Source organism: Protobothrops mucrosquamatus, unplaced genomic scaffold, assembly GCF_001527695.2.
Source record: "Protobothrops mucrosquamatus isolate PMUCROS unplaced genomic scaffold, P.Mucros_1.0 scaffold42, whole genome shotgun sequence".
Taxonomy (NCBI): Eukaryota; Metazoa; Chordata; class Lepidosauria; order Squamata; family Viperidae; genus Protobothrops; species Protobothrops mucrosquamatus.
In genome coordinates, this window is record NW_015386424.1 from 360,697 (window position 1) to 382,916 (window position 22,220).

At 42.3% G+C, this 22,220-nt stretch overlaps 1 protein-coding gene across 1 annotated transcript in view; it reads right to left on the minus strand.

Moving 5' to 3' along the window:
• The window catches only part of VIPR2 (vasoactive intestinal peptide receptor 2), an 80,790-nt gene that overhangs the window by 8,092 nt on the left and 50,478 nt on the right, over nt 1–22,220 (minus strand). Inside the window, exons 5-8 of the mRNA XM_015811485.1 lie at nt 17,309–17,403; nt 7,971–8,112; nt 5,463–5,613; nt 4,229–4,289 (exon numbers count right to left, since the gene is read on the minus strand). Coding sequence (XP_015666971.1) covers nt 4,229–4,289; nt 5,463–5,613; nt 7,971–8,112; nt 17,309–17,403 — 449 coding nt within the window. The remainder of the gene's footprint in view (nt 1–4,228; nt 4,290–5,462; nt 5,614–7,970; nt 8,113–17,308; nt 17,404–22,220) is intronic.

Genomic DNA, 22,220 nt, shown 5'->3' on the forward strand with positions numbered 1-22,220 from the left:
AAGAAGAAGAAGAAGAAGAAGAAGAAGAAGAAGAAGAAGAAGAAGAAGAAGAAGAAGAAGAAGAAGAAGAAGAAGAAGAAGAAGAAGAAGAAGAAGAAGAAGAAGAAGAAGAAGAAGAAGAAGAAGAAGAAGAAGAAGAAGAAGAAGAAGAAGAAGAAGAAGAAGAAATTTGTTCTTCTCCAGTCCTCTGACAAGCATGAAGACATTCAAAATGGCTCTTTTACCACATCTTTACTGCAAATATTCTTTTACAATCGATGCTACTTAAGTGACCATGTTCTTTGGATACAGAAACAAAATAGCACTTGACTTCCTTTGCTTCCTTGGGTTTTTTTTTTTTTTTGGTCATATGTCAAGATTTCTTTACTTGGACTAACATTGATTTCTCCTTTCTTACACCTTCCTCCTGCTATTGACGCATTTGAAGAAACCTTCCTTGTGAGTCTTCCTAACTTTCTACATTTCTGAAATTCCTTGGCTATCTGCCTTACCTTCCATTCCGTATAAGCATCTTCAGTTGACTCGACTCCTTCATAAGCTGCCTATAAAATTACATTTACTTGTTTTTAATGTCTCCTAATTTTCTTCCTCACCGATATTGTTTGAGATTCACTATCCTTAATTTCCTTTTTTAAAAAAGCCCAGCCAGGTACAATCTTTATGGTTTTCAACAAATCCAAATCTAAGTTATCAGTTTAGCAGTCATAGAGATCTTAGCCTGGGAAAAATATTGGAAATATTGGACGGGGGAAGAAAACACTTCATTTTTTATTTGCATTTATGCATTTTTCCAGGCCTTCGCTTCTCTGACAAGCTTTCATATCCATGTGACAGTCCATATTTATCATCTGAGGCATTTCGTATCTTGCTGTGAAATGAGCAAGCCTCAAAATAAAAGCCCAGAATAATTAATGCAAGTTGCATTGAGGAGAGTTGTGCCTGCATATCACAAACAATATATACTATGAAGGGCGTAGACACTGATTTTTTTGGTGGTAGTAAAGTTTGAAATGGCTTTCTACTTGATTGACACTGTCCTGCATGATTGTAATGCCGTCTATCAAGACCCATAAAGCATGCCTTCTCTGTTGAAGCACCTGTCCTCTGGAAAGTTACCCCTCTAGAGGGATCCAAATAGCACCCATTCTGATTATGTTTCTTGGAGAAAAATCAATGTATGGTTGCCAAGCATCAACACCAGCTTGACGAGACATAATCAATCAATGAAAAAAAAATGATGTTCTCCAAGTCTTTAAAAGACTGGCTGTTCTCCCAGGCCTTGTGGGAGGTTGTTTGTGGAGGCTGTGACAGAATTTGTCTGGATGCTTAGATTCTTTTTATTGTTTTCCCATTTAAGTGTAAGCTACCCAGAATCAGGAAGCTCCTAAATCTACTATATAAATAAATGATGTCTAGAATGGGCAACTGCATTATGGTCATTGTCAGGTAAGATGGAGGGGGAAGGGAACAAGGAAGGAACACAGCGTTCAGAAATTATATTTCAGTTATTTGCTCTGCATTTTAAATAAAGATCATACATTAAATTCATTACATTATATTTGGGTTTTTTTCCCCTCCAAGACCTGAAACTTATTTTCACATCAGATGTAGCCATTATTTTGTGGAGCAGAGTTGTTACTTCTTTACTGCTTAGATGTCTTTACTCCATACCAGGACTATGCCTATAAATGGACTTTCTAATACCCCATTTGCATGATCTAGCATCTCAGCATTGCAATACTGACTCCACTTGAATAATACAGTTTTGATTCAAAAGTGAGAGTTCCATCCTCACACTTAAAATCCCATCAGAAAGCTGTGTTCTTTTTGGTGGCATAACCAACTGATCCTCTATGATGCTTCAGAAGATCAGGAGTCTGTGATTCAACACTGACCTTTTAAACATCCTCCCCCTTTTCCATAAGGCATTCTGCATCAAACAAAAGCAGCTAGTTAAGAAAAAGCAACTAGCAACTTCCAGTTCCAGATCGCGGTGCTCCTAGTCGAACGAAGAGACTCGTCTCCTCGTCGGCTAGTTTCCCTCTGCCGGTAGACCCTTATGTGGGTCTAAAGTCGCCCTGGAGGGTGCGACTTCTGTCGAAGAGGCTTTGTTCAGCTGTGGAGGAGCAGCGGCTCCTCCAGCTGTCCAGGCTAACTCTGAGGGCCGACAGAGAAGAAGATCAGTCAGTAAAATGGCCGATCACCTAGCTGCTAGAAACCGCAAGTCAAAGAACAGCTAAGCTTGAAAACCCACCGTGGTGAATCCGGGTGAGATTTTTTTTTTCTTGTTCCTCTCTTCATTCTATTTTCCTTTTTTTTTTTTTTTGCCTGTAAGAGCCCTGTTGGAATTATTTCCCTGGCTTGGAAAAGCAGCTTCTACATGTTGGGGAAGGAAGGCGATCAAAAGAATAGAACAAAATTTTAAAGACTACATTTTTTTTTCTTTTTATACATGTTTTGGGGTACTGAAATTTTTTTCCCCTAAGAAGTGTATTATCAGTCTATGCTGTCGTTTCTTTCTCCACTTTTTCCTTAAAAAATAGAAAAAAGGAAAAATAAAATGATGATTTTTGAAAAAAAATTCTTAGCTTACTGAGGACATCTACTGATTAAAAGCCAATATTGTAATTGTTGACTATTTAGAGATGAGAGGGTTTTGGCCTTCAACTGTTTTCTAAGAGAAAGATAACTTGATGCAGCTGAACAATTTTTAAAATGGAGCCGCATTCACATTTAAATTGTAAACTTATTCTGGAAAAGATCTATGAGGTTAAAGAAGAAATATGTGCTACAATGAAAGAGTTTACTACAGAATTAAGAGCCAGAATCTCTCCTTTAAACTTCAAAACTGACTTTCAGACTACACCTGATTATTCTATAAAACAGATTACACAAGAAGAGGACCTAACTGAGAATAAAGAGAAATTGATTTTGCCTTATAAGCGGTTCACTTATGGTGTTGAGGACCAGAAAAAGCAAAGACTGAGACCTGAAATGTTAAAGCAACGAGACTTTATGTTAAGAGAAACAGAGGGCCAATGCAGAGGCCAAGATGGTTTTCACTGCTCCAAATGATATTACAAGCAAAAAAGAGAGACTTATCAGCTGGAAGGGAAGCTCTGCTATGGAAACCTACCTGGCATAAGAAGAAGCCCAGAAAAGAAATGAAATTAAAAAATTTATGTAATGGATTAAAGGCAACCTAGAATTATGGATTGATTTAAGGACTAAGATTATGAGCTAGATGTAAGAGAAACGGGTGACCAATGAAAGCTATATAAGGTTTATCCAAATGAAAATTACTATTTCTAATAAGATGATCTATTTGCTTGATGCCCAATGGATTGAAATGATTTAAGGTTTGACATTATTTTGTCAGCTTAAAGAGATTGATTGATGGATTAGATATGGTGATTAATGGAATATATATTAAATTGATTAAGAATGTGTTTTTCTTTAGGACGATAGGTTTACTTGCAAGAAAATAACTATGCAATGTTGAGTTAATCTAATAAGATGATTTGTTTGTTTGATAACATGGGTGTTATTAGTTATGACAATTAATTGGATGAAATTTGAATTTTGGCTAATGGATTGAAATGATTTAAGGTCTGATTTTCTTCTGTCAGCTTAAAGAGATTGATTAATTGATGGATTAGATATGTATAGGATAGATTAATATTTTATTTTAACTAAGGGATATTAGTGGAAGAAGAAATAAATAAAAATTATGATAAAATTAAGGAACTAGAACATATTTGGAAGGGATACCCGAATTGATAGTGTTTGTACTTAAAGTTAATTTGATTATGGTAGTGTAAATTTATAAAGCTTTAAAAACAGGTATAGGTTGAATAAATTTAAGCTAGAATTGGACTATCTTAAATAAATTATGTTACTTAAGGGAAAAGGAGAGGGAATACCTGATGTATTGATTGAATTATGTATATACATTTTGTCTTTGGATGTTTGACTACCCTAACACCACAGTGTGTCTTGAGCACTTTGTTTTAAAAATCAAAAAACCAATAAAACTTGTTTAAAAAAAGAAAAGAAAAGGCAACTAGCACTGACAATACAATTCAAGTTTATGTTTAACATATCTATGTGCATTATTTATTGCAACCCATATATACAGGATTAAATTTTGGACATCATGCAACCAGAAGCAGTTATCTTTTACAATAAAGCCTGGAAACATATATGTTGCTATTCAATTGATGCTTACCCATTGTTGTCTAGATAGACTCTAGTTATTATCCATATGATTATAAAAATTGTAGGGATTCCTGGAAGAAAGACATAGCAAAGGAAGCAAGGGGAAAAAAGTAGTATATATATATATAAACAATACTTGATTTGACAAAATTAATCATGTAAACAGAAATCCACTTCGTAGATGAAGAATTCAAACTATATAATATGGCATAGCATGAGAAATAGCTGAAGGGAAATCACTAACAGACCTTGTTTTTAGTGTTCTGTACACACGTTTATTACTATTTGGTCTTTGTGTCTGTATTTTAAACCATCCTTAGTCGTCTATATTTGGGATGGTCTCCAAATCCAGCAAATAGCTAAAACGTCTGTACATCCAGAATGGTCTATATAACTATAAGCAGCTGTCCAGGGTGTCTTGAAACTGGAAATGGTCATTGAATGCCTCAATATGACTCAATATGATTTTGTTTCTGGAAAATTAAAGTTTACTCGATTTATACCAAGTTTATCCTACCTAGCAACTCTGACTCTTCTTTCCAGCATGGTTCTGGTTTCACTTGAGAATTTTCCTTGTGCTCCTCTAGGAGTTCTATAGTTGTCTCTCCAAGTACAGGTGGTCCTCGACTTACAACAGTTCATTTAATGAAGTTACAACAGCACTGAAAATTGACTTATGACTGTTTTTCACACTTACAGCCATTGCAACATCCCCATGGTCAAGTGATCAAAATTCAGACGCTTGGCAGCTAGCTCATATTTATGATGATTGCAGTGTCCTAAGGTCATCACCTTTTGTGACCTTCTGACAAACAAAAGCAATGGGGATGCCAGATTTGCTTAACTGCTGCAGTGATTCACTTAACTGTGTCAAGAAAGGTTATAAAATGGGACAAAATTCACTTAACAACTGTCTTTCTTAGCAACAGAAATTTTGGGCTCAACTGAGGTCAAAAGCCAAAGACTGCCTGTAGTCCAAGCACAAAGGTCAGAGGACTACAAAATTTGTGACCTATCAAACTACATAAATCCCATCAGTCATGGAGAAAGTGCTCTGTATGCATCTCCAGTATTTTTGCATGTGCCTGAACCTTAATACAACAGTGGGTCAAAGACGGGACAGATACCAACACAGAGAACATGGAGTTTGCCAAGTCTCAAATTCTAGAGGTCCTAAGTAGGATTCCAAAGTCTCTTGAGGGGGAGGGAATAAAAAACAGAGATAACTATATTGACCTTCTTACCCCATCCAGTAAGGAGATACACGGTGAAGTGTCTGTTAGAAGAGAACATGATCATGAGGAGGATGTGGAGATAAAGTCCTTCAACTAAGAGCCAATAAAAATTGGCCATTACACAGTATTGGAAAAATACCAAGCTAGCCTTGCAGCCGACCTGAAAGTTACAAATCAAGGATGAAATGTTTATGCAAAGAAACCGCTGTAATACAGTAAATGGTTTCCTTTGTTTAAAAGCTCTTTTGATAGATACAAGCTTTGACAAGAGATTTTTCCTTCCATGAATTTAGCTATTGATGGGTTGAAACAGCCTCTTTCAACTGTTTTGGACTTAATTCAATGAATGAATGCAAATGCCAAGTGCTTCCCAAAACCAGGTTTGAGACTGATGTACTTGGTTGTTACCTCCTAAAATAGTGGCATATTCATCATATTGTGTTCGTCTTTATAATGAAATTTCTCTCTCACTTTCTCACAAATTTCAGGGCAAAAAAGGCCAGGAATAAAAACGTCACCTCCTTTGAGAATCAGGAGAGGGCAGAGGTATTTAAGACCACCCATTAATCAGAAGCAATTTGGTTTGGGAAACATGTTCCCATCCCTTTTTAAAGTTAGTTTATTCTACAGCAGCTGTGCCAGAAGCAAAAAATAGCTCATGGAATGTACAACCCTGAGGAAAAACTGAAAGGTTTTGCTTGACTATTGTATAAGTAAACCAGAATGAGCACAGCATAAGTGATTTGTTGCTGCAGATCTTTTTATCACATGGACCATATTACAATGATGCCAGCAAGATAGGACTTTGAAGAAATAGTCAGAAGTGGTGGGAGGAGGAGAATGTTCCCTCTTAAATTAGCCAAGACAGTCACTCCAATCTGAATTGTATGAGGCTGAACATGCAAAATATTAAAAGTGATCCATTGTTTTGCATTTTTATCACAGCACCTTTGTGAAAAGCCAAGTCAAATTTAATTAACAGGGGAAGGAGAGGGATTACATATGAGGAAGCTTCAAGCTGAAGACTAAAATGCCTCCACTTGCTACCAACATCCTCGGTTCCCATTAACTAAGCAGAAAGGAACAGAATAATAATATCCATGGATTTGAAATTTTGCACTTAAGTATTTAATTGCCATATTTCTTCAAGTTGTCTTCTCCATCAAGACAGAGTTTCATACTGAGTAGCAACATCTCTGAGTGTTATGACACTCTTGCAAGCAAATTTCATTATAAATCTCTTCGTATTCACCAGAATTGTGTTTCTTCCTCCCAAACTAAGCATGCTAAGAGGTTGTTATCTTTATTTCTTAATTTCAAAAGTTAATATGCTTGATAGATTAATATTGTCTGGTGTTGACAGGCAAAACTACATGCACACACTCACATATATCACTATTCATTTTAAAAAAATATTCAAATTCTCTTTTTCATTTCTAGCACCACTCATTGTTAGGAAGTTAGAAGTGCATTTTGACTAGGAAGATTTTGCAAGTTCAGTGATAGATGGATCAAAGTTTCAGATGGAGAACTGAGCAGCATTTTGCCCATTGCACTAGCCAGTAGTGATTTTACAATTATTAAACCTGAAATAAAGGCTTCCAGATTCCATTCCAACTTCTTATTTCTATCTCTTTACAAGATGTAAGGTTGAGGAAGGAGAACCTTAATTTTGATTATATCAATCTGCATATCACCTGCATCTAATGCTGCCTTTCCAAAAGCAGAGTGGAAGCCATTACCAGAATAGATAACTTTTCCCCCTTGCAGTCTTAGTTTGTTCTCCCAAAGGTGCTTTTTCAGGAGGCAACTGGACTTTCTTGTTTTTCTTTCAAGACGTTTCACTTCTCATTCAAGAAGCTTATTCAGCTCTGACTGGATGGTGGGGAATGGAAGAATCTCCATAGACATTTAGCTATGCACTTTGGGATGAATACCTTCAAATAGTGCAGAAGTATGAATGGATTTCCAGAAAACATTGCAGACTACAGGAACCATTTGTGCTTTAGTTTGAGATGCAGACAACACAGACTCATCCCCAACAGCCTGCACCTGTCTTCAACAGTGAAAGGACACAGGGCAGAAAACATCCTGCAGCAGAAAAGACATTTGCACTACTCAGGTGACCCTGAGGACACAGGTACAGCTCCAAATGGCCTCAATGATTCTCTAAGTCTAAAAGAATGCAAATAACCAGCTGTCTGCAAGGAATATAAATCCTTCCATTCACCACCACCCAGACAGAGCTGAAGAAGCTTCTTGGATGAGAAGTGAAATGTCTTCAAAGAAAAACAAGAAAGTCCAGTTGCCTCCTGAAAAAGCATCTTTGGGACAACCATGAACTGAGAATCTCCATAGACACTCTTACTCTGTTCCAATTCTTTTCCAGCAAGTCAACAGAAGCCTCACTGCCCTTGCTAGTAATCATCTCATGTGAGGTTTGATATAACCTACAACCATCTCAAAGATCATTGACATGATAGAAATGAAACACATTAAATAATATTAATTACTTACCCAAGAAGCATGAACATCTGAACACTTATCTGTACTAGTGTCGGAATAGAGGATTCCATCTTTAACTAAGACAGAGACTGCCTTTAAAATGAAAGACAGGAACAGATTCAAATGTATGTAGTTCCGAGTGCAGTGAAGTTTCCTATATACGGAAAGAAAAACAATGTAGTTTCTGGAACCAAAGTATAGCTGAAAATCTTTCTACTTACCTTCTGTTATTTGATAGAACAATTACAAAAAGACTATAATGTAGGTGTAGCTCTTGAGGGCCCCATACCTGTATTCTGCTTTGCCCTCTGCTATTCTACAAGCTGCACCAACTTTACTGTTAAGATATAATAATGCCAAAATCTCTGCTTTTAGTCCAGAAACTCCTGAGGCACCATACATTGGAGCTAGCAGTGAAGGATCAGGATGTCTCATGCTCCATCTGAACAGCATAAAAATTAAATAGTTGCTAAAATGCAAAAAAAAAATTTGCAAGTTGTTGTATGACAAATGAGGGATCTTGAGGAATTTCACTGAAAACTGAGAAAAACTGATGGCTATGCCTTAACTTGAAATAATTGTTAAACGTGATTTCTTTTAAGGCAGGGTTAAGATAATGTGCTCTCTTTTATTTTTTTTCTCTCTCTCCTCGGAAGGTTACAAAGAAGCACTATAGTTTTATAGTGGTGAAAGGATAAGCCCAACATTTTAGCCTTTTCTTGAAAGAGTTGAGTTTTGGAGTAGTTATTCCCTCAAATGTATGGCTGTGAGAGATGGATCCTAAGGAAGCGCTGAAGAATTGATGCTTTTGAATTGTGGTCTTGGAGAAGACTCTTGAGGGTCCTTTGGACTGTAAGGAGATCAAATCAGTCAATTCTAAAGGAAATCAACTATTACTGTTCTTTGGAAGGACAGATGCTAAAACTGGAGCTCAAATACTTTGCTCACCTAATGAGAAGAGAGGGCCATTGGAAAGAGGCGTTGTCTTACCTGAACGCTTTTTCTCAGCACGGAGATGGAGGATCCACCAATGGGTTGAGACTGTATTCCTGCCCAATCAGATCAAGTCAGCCAAAGTTGTCACGCCCTGTCCTTGGACATATGCCCAGTCTTGACGCGAGCGTAGCCCTTGACTGATCGATGACGTACTGGCTCATATACTAATCACCTACAAGGCTAAATAATTTCCTATAAAGAGGGAGGGAGGTGGATCCTCCATCTCCGTGCTGAGAAAAGGCGTTCAGGTAAGACAACGCCCCTTCTCCAGCACTGGAGATGGAGGATCCACCCATGGGACATACCAAAGCCTACTGTCCCTGAGGGTGGGAAGCAGACTTGTCCGGTGTGGCACTTTGGCGAACTACTTGCTGGAGGACCCTCCTACCAAAAGAGGCCTCTGCCGATGCAAATTTATCGACCTTGTAGTGCCGAATAAAAGGAGATGGAGTGGACCATGTGGCCGCTCTACAAACCTCCTCGATGGACGCTTGAGTGTTCCAAGCCGCAGATGTAGAAGCGCTCCGTGTGGAGTGTGCTGTGACCCCTCGTGGAACCGGCAATGACTCCGCTCGATATGCCTCGGTGATGCACGCCCTAATCCACCTGCCAATGGTGGAAGAGGAAACCTTCCTACCCTTGGAAGAGGGGTGAAAGGAGACAAACAGGGCTTCTGATGAGCGGAAATCCGCTGTCCGTGCAATATAGTCACGAAGCGCCCTGCGGACATCTAAACAATGCCATTGCCGTTCCAGGGTACGCGATGGTTGAGGGCAAAAGTCAGGTAGAATAACCTCTTGGCTCCTGTGAAAGAGTGAATTCACCTTTGGGACAAAGGTAGGGTCCAGATGGAGAACCACACGGTCCGGGTGGAAAATGCACAAATCCTTACGGACCGACAGTGCCGCCAGCTCTGATATACGTCGAGCCGACGTGATGGCCACTAAAAAGGCTGCCTTATGAGACAGGTGACTCATCTCGCACGATGCCAATGGTTCGAAGGGTGCCCTTGTTAGAGCCCTAAGAACCCGGGGCAACTCCCAGGAAGGATATCTATGTACTGTCGGCGGCCTGATATTAGCTGCTCCTTTAAGAAAGGAACGTAGTAGTGGGTGGTGAGCTAACGACCCCCCGTGATCCCCGGCGAGAACAGTAGAGAGCGCAGCTAGTTGCCTACGTAAGGTACTAGGGGCCAAACCTTTGTCCAGACCCTCAGATAAAAATTCCAGAATATTAGGAATATTGAGTCGTGAGAGAGACAACTTATGTTTGTCGCACCAAGCACAAAAGTTTTTCCACGTCACCTCATAGATGCGATTCGTGGATGGGCGACGGGATGCCTGTATAACCTCAATGACCCTTACCGAGCAAGATTGCCTCGACAAATAGTTGCGCTCAAGTGCCAGACGGCTAGCTGCAGCCACTGGGGATCCGGATGTAGAATTGCTCCCTGACTGAGTGATATCCTGTCTGGCAGAATCTTCCACGGATCTGTTATGGAGAGACCCAGCAGGTCGGCAAACCACGGTCTCCGTGGCCAATACGGGGCTACAAGAAGAATCTCCGCATCTTCCCGGAGTAGTTTGCGTACCACCGCCGGAAGAAGAGGGAGAGGTGGAAAAGCATACAGCAGACCCCGAGGCCATGGAGAGTGCAGTGCATCTATCTGCTCCGCTCCCTGAGACGGGAAGCGGGAGAAAAAACGGGGGAGCTGAGTGTTGGCCGGTGAGGCAAATAGGTCCACTAGAGGTAGCCCAAATCGGTGGCAAATCTCTTTGAAGACCCTCGGGTGAATCCTCCACTCTGAGTGGTCTATTGTCGCTCTGCTCAAGACATCTGCCTGGGTATTGTCTTTCCCCGAGATGTGCTCGGCCCTGATGGACGCGAGATTGCGTTCTGCCCAGGTCCCCAACAGTAGCGCCTCGTTCAGAAGGGTCCGAGAATGAGTGCCCCCCTGCCTGTTTACATGAGCCTTGGCAGTCACGTTGTCCGTGAGGACAAGCACATGACGCCGTCGGACCTGGCTGTGGAAGTGAAGGAGAGCTAGGTGAATGGCCCTCAGTTCCAACCAGTTGATGTCATGGCGGAGATCTGAGCGAGACCAACGGCCCTGTGCCCAGTGGGAACGAAGATGCGCCCCCCAACCAAAGAGGCTGGCATCGGTCGTGAGGAGGAGCCGCTCCGGCTCCTTGAACAACGACCCTTTGAGGACGGCTGGGGACAGCCACCATTTGAGGGAAAGCGAGGTCTGAGATGGAAGTCTCACCCTTTTCTGAGAGGCACTGATGTTCTGCCTCTGGAAGGGGAGTAGAAACCACTGCAATTCCCTGGAGTGGAGCCTGGCCCACGGCACTATGTCTATGGCTGATATCATCTGTCCTAGCACCCTGGAAAGGCTGAGTAGAGAAACCTTCTGCCCCTTGCGTACTTGGCGGATGGATTTTCTCACGTTGGTCAAACGTTCCTGAGACAGATACACCCGGCCTTCCCTGGTGTCTATGACGGCCCCTAAATGCAATAGCCGAGTCGTGGGGACCATATGACTCTTGGGGAAGTTTACCGAGAACCCGTGATCCTGGAGCAGCCGTACTACTTGGTCGAGATCCTGTCGTGCCGAGCAGGCGGAGGTCGATTGGATCAGGATGTCGTCCAGGTAACACTGGACCCTGATCGGTACCATCCGTAGGTAAGCTGCCAGGACCACCAGGATCTTGGTAAACACCCTGGGAGCCGACGAGAGGCCAAAGGGTAGAGCCCTGTATTGATAATGCTCTCCCTTGTAACTGAACCGCAGAAACCGCCGGTGATCGACAGAGATGGGGATATGGAGATACGCTTCCGTGAGATCGATGGATGTCAGGAAGTCTCCCTTTCTCACGCTCCCCAAAATGGAACGGAGCGTCTGCATCTTGAATTTTTGATATTTTATATGATGATTCAATTTTTTTAGATCCAGGATGGCTCTCCATCCTCCTGACGGTTTTGGAACGACAAAGAGGACGGAGTAGAATCCCCAACCCCTCTGGTCCACCGGAACAGTTTCTACGGCCCTTATCTCCAGAAGATGCTGGATGGCCTGGCTCATCAGATTTCTTTTGGCTAGGTTTCGGGGGAATGGGCAAGAAATGAACCTGTTTCCAGGTGTGGAGATGAACTCCAGGTAGAGGCCGGACCTTATTGTGTTCAGGACCCACTTGTCCATGGTGGTGGCCTCCCATTGGTGGCAGAATAGCGACAGCCTGCCCCCTATGGGAGGTGCTGTTGCCGGGGAGTCACCTGGAGCGATGAAAAGGCCGGCCATTCCCTCGAAAGGGCCGCTTACCCTGGTTACCCTGGTATTGTTGCCTGGGCTTGTTCGCCTGCCTGTCAAAAGGCCCCTCTTGACGGTCCGTTCTGGGAGGGAAAGGACGAAAAGAGTGTGAATAATTGTATCTATTCCCCCCCCGAAAAGACTGCCTACGGGGGAAATAATTTTGCCTCTTGTCAGACTTCTTAATGATATGGTTGAGCACTTTGCGCTTATCCTTATTCTCTGAGAGATAAGGTGTCAAAGCCTCACCGAATAATTTACCCCCCTGGTACGGGGCAGAGGACAGACGCCACTTGGATTTGGCATCAGCATGCCAATGCTTAAGCCAGAGCATGCGTCGACTGGTGATCCCTGAAGCCATCGCTCTGGAAGCGAACTTAGTCGCCTGGAGCATAGCATCCGAGGCGTATTCCATTGCTGCAACCATCTTATTGATGTCCTGTTGGGAGCGGACATCATCTTTGGGAGTGCGGGCCTGCAGTTGTTTTAGCCAGCGGTGGGCGGCTCTAGTGACGACGCTGAGGTCGCAGCCCTAATGGCCCAAGCGGATGCCTGGTGGATCCTGCGAAAAGATAACTCGCACTTACGGTCCTCCGACTTCAATGCTTCCGACACATCCCCAGCTATGGCTGTTGGAGAAATCAATGGTCCGAAAGGCTCGTCCACCGCAGGGACCTCCAGCGCTTCCTCCAATTCCTTGGCCACGTTGAACAGCTTCTTGTCCGTGGTACTCGGAAGGGGAAAGGAGGCTGGTAGCACCCACTGCTTCTTTACCGCAGTTAGAAACATGGGCGGACATGGGATCCGGTACTGAGCTGCCACTGGTTCAATGAAATTTGGATCAAAATCCGAATCGGGAGCAACAGTAGTCGCTGTGGAAGGGGGCTCAGAACCACGGTGTGTGGTGGAAGAGACCTTGCGGAGCAATGTAACAAATGTTGAAGGGTGGAACATTCCAGTGGGCGCCGGAGCGTCCGCCGACTGTTCCTCTTCTTCCGACATCGGAAACTCCTGGTCAGAGCCCTGATCAGGTAGCGACAGCCCCTCAGAATACAAGGATTCAGCAGGTGAAGAGGGGCCGGACTGAGGTTCATCCGTCTGAAGTGGGGTAGGAGGGGGAACTATGACTGGAGGTTTAGGAACTGCCCTAGCATTCAGAGCGCGGTCCACTGCCTGAGCAATCAACATGGACAAACGCTCCTCTGAAGGGAAAGGAAGCTGTTCGGTCTGGCGAAGTCCAGCCGCTGTGGGTATGAAAGTGGCCTCTGGTATACACTGAAGCGACGGATTAAGTGGAATCTGGGACTCCTGCACCCGCCCCCCAGTCTGAGAATTGTCCAGTCGAGCAATTTTTTGTGCCCTAGCGAACTCCCTTTCCAGAGCTTGGTGTCTCCTGGTGGCGTGCTTATCTGCCCCCTTGAATGACTTTTTTTCAGATTTTTTCTTAGTATTTTGCGCAGCCCTTTCGGATCCGTCCGAATGAGGTGGCATAGAGCTCATGCCAGCCAATGAAGGGGACACGACCTCCTTCTCAAGGGGCTCCATGCTTTCCATCCTCTGATAGCGCTGGGGCTCGATTGGGGGCCTCTCCGGTATCTAGAGGGAATTACCACCTTGGGTGCGGCCAGACGCAATTCCAGAGGACGCCTGGGACCCAGGTACCAATGCAATCACAGGCAACAACAGACACGCTATGGGAGTGCCTGGTGCCCGTGGTAAGCGTGTCACAGAAAAGGACCGGTGCTCTGAGGGGTCACCGTAAGTCCCCTGAATTACTGGAAGCAACTGATCAGTGAATCACATGCACGCCAACAAACTTCCAGTGAGTGCTGAAATTAGTACACAGCACAAGAATGGGCTGCAGGTTACCCAATAAAGGTTGCTAATTATTGAGACCCAAGAGACACCAAGCTGGGAAAATAAGGCCTTATGAAGTGACTGAATCAGCCCAAGGGAGCTGCTGATAGAACTCTATAGAAAACGGGTGATGAACCCTGTGGTAAAATGGCCGCCACTCATAAAATGGTGGCCAGTCCTGAGGGAATCCGAAAATCCACCTAAAATGATAGTTTAATTTTCTTCTTTACCTTCTGGAGACTTATGTCTCCAAAAACCACGATTTTCCAGAGGAAGGTGACAATAAAACTAACAATGCCTCTATGAATGTATTGCCACCTGCGGTCAAAATGGCGGCCGCGCCAGAACGAACTGTCAAATTTTGACAGTTGGAATCAAACGAGGCCTCTATGCGAGCGTGGCAGTTGTTAGCCGCCCCGTGATCAGCCGCTAATTATCTGACCGGCTACCTACTCAGAAACAGCCGAAATAAGTTAAAAATAGCGTTCGGCCTGCTTCGGCCACCGAAGGAGCCTTAGAAAGGGAAAGTATTCTTCGTCCTTAAAGGAACAGAAAAAAACGGCTTCCCTCGGAGCGCCGCAGCCGCAATCTTTAAAGTATCGGTTTTCAACGCGGGAGACTTCCTCCGTGAAAATTGGCCTCCCCGGGGATGCAGCCGCAATCCCCGTCACAAGAGGCAACTCACTGAGGAAGTATGCCGGCCGAACGGCTCTCCTCGGAAGTCTTTTTGTTACGAAATTGGCCTCCCCGGGGATGCAGCCGCAATCCCCGTCACAAGAGGCCAATTGCTAAGGCAGGTGAGCAGCCGAACGGCTTTTCTCGCTTTGCCGACAAAGCGCGAAAGGGAAAAAACGGAGAAAGCTGACACTTGCTAAAATCCTCGTTACTCCCTGCTAAGCTATAAGGACCTGAAATTTGAAGTTCAAAATGCCAAATTCAGTAGTTCTACCCCGTGTGCTCCTGGAGGGAGGGGAGAAAGAAGGGACCCCCTTCTATCTCCCAAGAAATCCCCCCCCACTGCAGAGCAGACAGAGGAACTGAAATCTGGGAGGAAAATTTTTTGTTAAATATTTCTAGTTATAGTATGAACTTGGAGGAACCACTAAAAGTCCAGACTGTACCTAAGAGCCAGAGTTGTACGTCCTGTTCTTGGGCAAGATCAAGTCAAGACTGGGCATATGTCCAAGGACAGGGCGTGACAACTTTGGCTGACTTGATCTGATTGGGCAGGAATACAGTCTCAACCCATGGGTGGATCCTCCATCTCCAGTGCTGGAGAAAGGCCCTGATGTTGGGAAAAGGAGAAGAGGATGACAATGGATGAGATGGTCAGATAGTGTCATTGATGCAATGAACATGAATTTGGGCAAACTCCAGGAGACACTGGAGGATGGGGGTCTGGTGTGCTATGGTTCATGGGGTTGTGAAGAGTTGGACATGTTTTAGCAACTAAACAACAACAAATTTCCCTTAAAATAGATGTGTTAAACCTCCTAGAACAGTCTATTGTTCAAGAGCCAGATTATTTCTACATGCTCCATCCAGACTGCAGCTTCCTATTCTTTGTAAAGTTTTCTCATGAAGATGGTGAGATGTTCTGGGGTACCCATTTACCTAGCAGCATTCTATTTCTGCTTATCCATATGGTCTACTTGGTAAAATATGAGAGTGGTTTATATCTATGTAGTATGAAATGGTGTCTTTGCCATTGTTACTAAAGTGATGATCCACCTTCAACATCTTCTTATATTGTTGTTGGCTAATCTGTTGGCTTAGCCGGGCAGCTAGGATTACCTTCATGTCTTGGGGGACTCTGCTGGGGGTACATATTTTTGGCAAATCCTCTAATGTTCCTCACTGATCTATCCCAGGAACACCCTTTGCCTCAAAGGGGGAACCTGATTTTACAAGTAGATAATTGCATTTCAGAACTCACTTCTTTAAGCTGCCTCCTTACAGAGCTAATTCTTTTTCCTACTACTAAATATCACAGTCTTGTTTTTTTTAACTGTGTATATTTGCAGGATATATTATTGCTTTATCATGTAAGTACAAATGGCAATTCCTAATTATTCTCTTTTTTATTTACATCCTAAAGATACAATAAAGAAAGGACTAAATATATACTAGCTGCCCATCCTCATTTTCTTAAGACTCACACTGCCTTCTTCCCTGACTCTGACTGGTAGAATGTTTTCTAACTTCATTAGTCCTGGGGAGGTCTTTTGCAAGGGGGGGGGAAGGTCATGCAGTGGATCCTGTTCCTCATTTTGTGAGCCCTTCTTGCTCTTACCCAACAACTCTCTTTAGCAATCTTCTCTAGAATTGCCCTTGAACTCACAAGCTTTCTGCAGTATAATACTGCCCAGTTTAAATTAGGTTCACTAATCAGCACTGTTCTTTAATAAAACAATAAATCGTCTATGGCTGCTGCTGTTCCAAATCCATTTTAGGCCCTGGATACATTAGGAATTTTGAAATTATGTTGGTATTCACATAAAATGCCTGTCGAGGGAAAGTTCTGCCCATTCGGGAAATGGCTGAGTTGACAAAAACAGCCAGTCTCAAAATAACTCTTCTTTAGAAGGCAATTCAATAAGATTGTTCCACATTACCTCATTTAGATCTCCCCACCCACTTACCTATTTTTCTCAGCAAGTGGGCCTCTTTGCTGGACTGCAAGGTCCTGGGCTCCAGAGGGCTGGCAAAGCACAGGACTATATTCATCTACATTTCTATAGGGCTTGTCTGGGTTCCGAAAGGATTTTTAGAAATATAGATAATACTGCAGAATGGCACTCTGGTTTGCAGCAAACCTGTTGCTTTCCATTTATCATTTTAATTAAATGATTGCAATTAAACACATCTGAACAAATGCAAAACCTCAACATCTGTTATCAGCTTTCCTAGGCTTAGAAGCTAATCAGCATACAAACTATTTAAGATTTTGGATGAAGACTCTAGAATTGTAGAGAAGATTAGAAGTCCAAAAATACCCCAAAAGAAGGCAACAATAAACAATTGCCAAACAACTGCTACATGGCCATGTCCTTCAGATCACCAGGAGCTGAGTTTGATTCAAAAGAGGCTTTATTTAAAAAAGAAAATAGGGGACCTGTTAAGTGACAAGTGAGAATGTTACCTGTTCCAAAATACTTAGTCCCTGCCAATGTTTCAACAAAGTTACCTGAAAACACAAAGAATGATGCTTCCTGTGATCAGAGCAATGAGGGAAACACTGTGTCCAAGGGTATAAACTGCTTTCACCCAAACATAGAAAACCTATGGAGCAAAGATATATTTTAATTAATTGCCATGAGTAGACATTTGGAAAAGATTCAGCAAGAGAATTGCCTTTTAAATACAGTAGACCATGGAAATTACATAAAACACTTTTGTACCTTTCAAATGGAGGATTTTATTTATTTATTTACTAAATTTGTGTGCTGCACATCTCACTATTTAGTCAGAAAATACTCTCCTTTCCAGAATCTTCGTCTATATTGTATAGGTGACAAACCCCAGCATATAACCCTCCAATAGTCATTCATTCATTCATTCATTCAGTCAATCAGTCAGTCAGTCAGTCATAAATTTATAATACAGCCCAACTCAGACTGTGTGCTTCAGGGTGCCATACAACCCCGGGCCGTGAATTGGCACCGGGCTGCAGCATGCCAGAAACCAGTCTTCGCAAACAAGCAAAGCCCCATCTGCGGGATGCAAGCAGTACATGAAACCACATCCCCTCCGGTCCACAAAAAAACCTCTCTCCATGGAACCTGTCCCTGGTGCCCAAAAGATTGAGGACTTCTGCCATACAACATAAACACAGTAAATCAAAAAGAAGAAGAAAAAACCCACGTTCCTAACAGCAAGCAAACAATATATAAATGTAAAATGGTGATCAAGCGCTCAACCATTCATAGGAGAGATACCCACTCAACTGACCACTAATGCTTGGGGGAAGAGCCAAATCTTAAGCATGTTCCTAAAGGCAAGAAGAGTTTGGGGTGTCATATACAGGGGAAGGGGGAAACTGTTCAAGAAAATAGAAACCCATCCCAAGTTCATATTGCCCAAATTTCACCGTCTAGCCTCTTCTTAAAAATCTCCAGTGATGGAGTGCCCACGATTTCTGGAGACAAGCTGTTCCACTGGTTAATTGTCTTTGCTGTCAGGAAGTTTCTCCATAATTCTAGGTTGCTTCTCTCTTTGTTCAGTTTCCAACCATTGTATCCTGCCCTCTGGTGCTTTGGAGAATAACGTGACCCCCTCATCTTTGTGGCAGCCCCTCAAATACTGGAATACTACTATCATGTTGCCTGTTTCTTCTTTTCTTTAAACTAGCCAAACCCAAGTCCTGCAGCCATTCTTCGTATGTTTTAGTTTCCAGGCCTTTGATCATCTTAGTTGCTCTTCTCTGATTTTTTTGCAAACTCTCAACATCTTTTTTGTGATATGGTGACCAAAATTGGCTGCAGTATTCCAGGTGTGGTCTTACTAGGGTTTTATAAAGCAGTACTAATACTTCATGTGATCTTGATTCTATGCCTCTGTTTATACAACCCAGGATTGTATTAGCTTTTTTGGTTGCTGCTGCACACTGCTGGCTCATAGTCAAGTGATCGTCCACTAGGACTCCAAGGTCCCTCTCACAGTTACTGTTTTTAAGCCAGGTCTCACCCAATCTGTACTTATATCTTTGATTTTTCCTGCCTAAATGTAAAACTCTGCTTTTCTCCACATTGAAACTCATTTTGTTGGACAGGGCCCATTGTTCAAGTTTGGATCCTGAGTTTGTCTTCTGGGGTGTTGGCTACTCCTGCCAGTTTAGTGTCATCTGCAGATTTGATGAGTTCCCCTTCTATTCCCTTGTCTAAGTCATTTATGAAGATATTAAAGAGTACTGGGCCTAAGACGGAACCTTGTGGTACCCCACTGCTTACTTCTCCCAATTGGATGTAATGGCATTGAAGACTACTCATTGAGTATGGTTTGCCAGCCATCTACAGATCCATCTGGTGGTGATGTTGTCTATTCCACCTTTTTCCATAAATTATGATATACAAACAACAATAACTGGTTTCATATAATACAGAAATCAAAACTAATCAAACCAAAACTAATCAAAACTAATCAAATAGTATAGGGTTTCCTGCCTGAGCAGGGGGTTGGACTAGATTACCTTCAAGGTCCCTTCCAACTTTACTATCATCATCATCATCATCATCATCATCATCATCATCATCATCATCATCATCATCATCATCATCATCATCATCATCATCATTATTATTATTATTACTTTATGGAGTTAAATGTGTGTGAATCAAGACACTCTGAGGGAGATTTTGCTTATGTTATTTTGTAGTATTTGAAAGAATAACTTAGCACATCTTTAGGAACAATAGCCTTAGAAGTTATGTTTAAAGTCCTTTAAAAAGTTATGTTTAAAAATCCTTTAAAAAGCTAACCTTTTTGCCAATATTCTAAAATGGTACTATAACAATTCAGGGAAAATGCTCTTTCAGCTTATATAGTGCTTGATGCTTATTGTTTGAAAAGCTATTATTCAATTGTATTGGTACATTATTTTAAATCAAAATACATTTACTTCGAATCAAGAATATTTTCTTTCTTTAAAAATGTACAGCAACACAAAAGAGTATCTACCTAGTGCTGTTATGATTATTGGATTTATTATGCTGAAATTAACTTGCTCAGGTTTTGCTTGACAGGATATTTTTTTCCCCACTTTACAAGTATACTTCTCACTTCTGCTTAATGTGGGGGGGGGGGAGTGTTAATTTATTGCTTTCGGGTGCACAAAGCCTTAGAATTGCCAAATGTATCATTTCTCTCTCTGAAACAAGTTACATGACATTTGACACTTTGGTTTCATTCACACTCTTAACATAATTTCCATTTGAATTAAATTACAGGACATATTGAAAATATTAAAAGGGCTCAGTAGGATTAGACTAAAGAGCCACATAGATCCCATTTTCTGCTAAGAGATTAAAAAAGAATTCTGCCACACATCCTGCCAGGAGCAAATTTAGGAGTTTCGTTGCAGTACATCTCTAGATGCTCCATAGCACGATGGAGCTAGCTATAGCATGTCCTTTATACTAGGAATAAATATATGGCAGATACAGGCAGAAGTTGTGCCTAAAATGGTGAAAAACCTCTCTTGATTTTCATAAAACTGATTCACAGAGGTCCTTACACTGACAGCAGGCTGGGTTTAAGGAAGACTGTTCCTTTCCTGACACTGTTGGCATGGTGTTATGACTATATTATATGGTCAGTGCCAATGTCAGAAGTATGGCCTCTGCTCTTCAAAAATATGGCACTTCTAATGTTGGCCTTTGTGAAGCCTATGTTAAAAACATTAGAAGGGAAATCTCACCTTGAGAAAAATTAGACTATCACCTCCATTCATTCCCACATCCAATCCAGTTGAAATTTAATTGATTTATCCTAGTGTGCTTTGCACTCTTATTACCTTCTCAATTGTTCATCAAATGCTCTTCTTGAAAGTCTAAAAACAAAGCTTGCAGGCAACACCATACCTCTGGTTGTGTTTCTTGCAATACCTCCAAAGCTTCTATGTACGAGGGCAATTTGGAAATAAACCTCCGCTTGAGCATGTGCGAGAAATAGGCGGGGATAGTGACGCCTGTCCTATGGCGCCCTGCGTAGTAGTTCAGTAGACAGTGAGGAATGGAAAGAGAATGTTGTGTTGCAGTTGACTCGTCCTCTAGATCAACTGAAAATGAACCAGTTTTTTAAATGAAGAGTGGCTTGCGTCGCATCGCTTCAATTATGACAAAGCGCTCCACAATGCTGTTACAGGGTGGCTTCATTCCCAGACGGGAGATTTTTTTTGCAGAAGGAATTTCAAACTTTGTAAGACGTTATGACAAGTTGAATGGCGATTAGGTCGAAAAGTAATGTAATGTTGTAGTTTTCTAATGTGTACAATACAAGTTCTGTATCTGTGTCTATCATTGATAACTAAATTAATTTCTGAATTGCCCTCATAGTTTCATTCATTTGTTTAGAGCACTTCTGAAATCATCCGATAATGGTTACTCCATCATGTGGAATAGATTCTATTAAAAGTGCTAGTTGGAAATTCAATGATAGTTGAATAGGGTCATAGTTTGGGAAAGCGTAATGTGCAGCCTCAAATTAATTGATGATTGAATATATTTCTTAACTGAGAAATATCAAAATTGACATTGTTCTTGCAAGGATACAGCACTCTTTGTCCCTATGCTGACAAAGCTTGGCTGCTCGGAATATCTAACAATAAAACTTTTTTGCAAATTGAGAAACTCCATAGGAGTTAACCAGTTTTTTTATTGTGTTGAACTCGGACTCATGTCCTTTCCAGCTGCATGCCGCTCCTATTTATTGCAATGAGATGCACATCTGGATGTGGTGAATTGGTCTTTCCCTGTGCCTTTCCCCATCAAATCCTACTATACCCTCCCATACTTTTGTGGATGTCCTATTATGTAAATGCTGCCACTACCCTTGTCTACTTATTTAATGAACTGTACATGGTCTCTGGTTCTCTATGTTCTCTAGGACTGAATTACTTGAAACAGGTAAAGTTCTGTAGATTAACTGAACAAATTGATGCATGTACTAAGTGAAAATCCTTTCAGAATAAGAAGACCAATTCAGCAAGAATTCAAAACTTATGTATATGAATGATAAGGAACTAGACAGGGATGAAAAACAAAAAAAGAAAGGAAACAAAAGAAAATAACAATGATTTTAAAGAGAGGAATAAGGGTCTGCGCATGCTCAAGATGGCGGATCGTCAGCGGAACGCTCCGTAAGGATTTCGACCCGGCAAGTGGACATGGGGTGTTTTGGGGGCGCCTCGGGGGGGCTTGCGGTGATGAGCGGGTGGGCGAACCCCCGCTCGGTCCCGTTCTAGCCCACCCGGCCCGTTTTAGGCCCGCCCTGACCCGTTCGGCTCCCCTCTAGCCTGGGCCCGGTTCCAGCTCGGGCCCAGTGTAGACGACCGCAGCCGGAAGAACGCGGCCTGCTCGACTGCGGCCTAGCTGGGAGGCCTC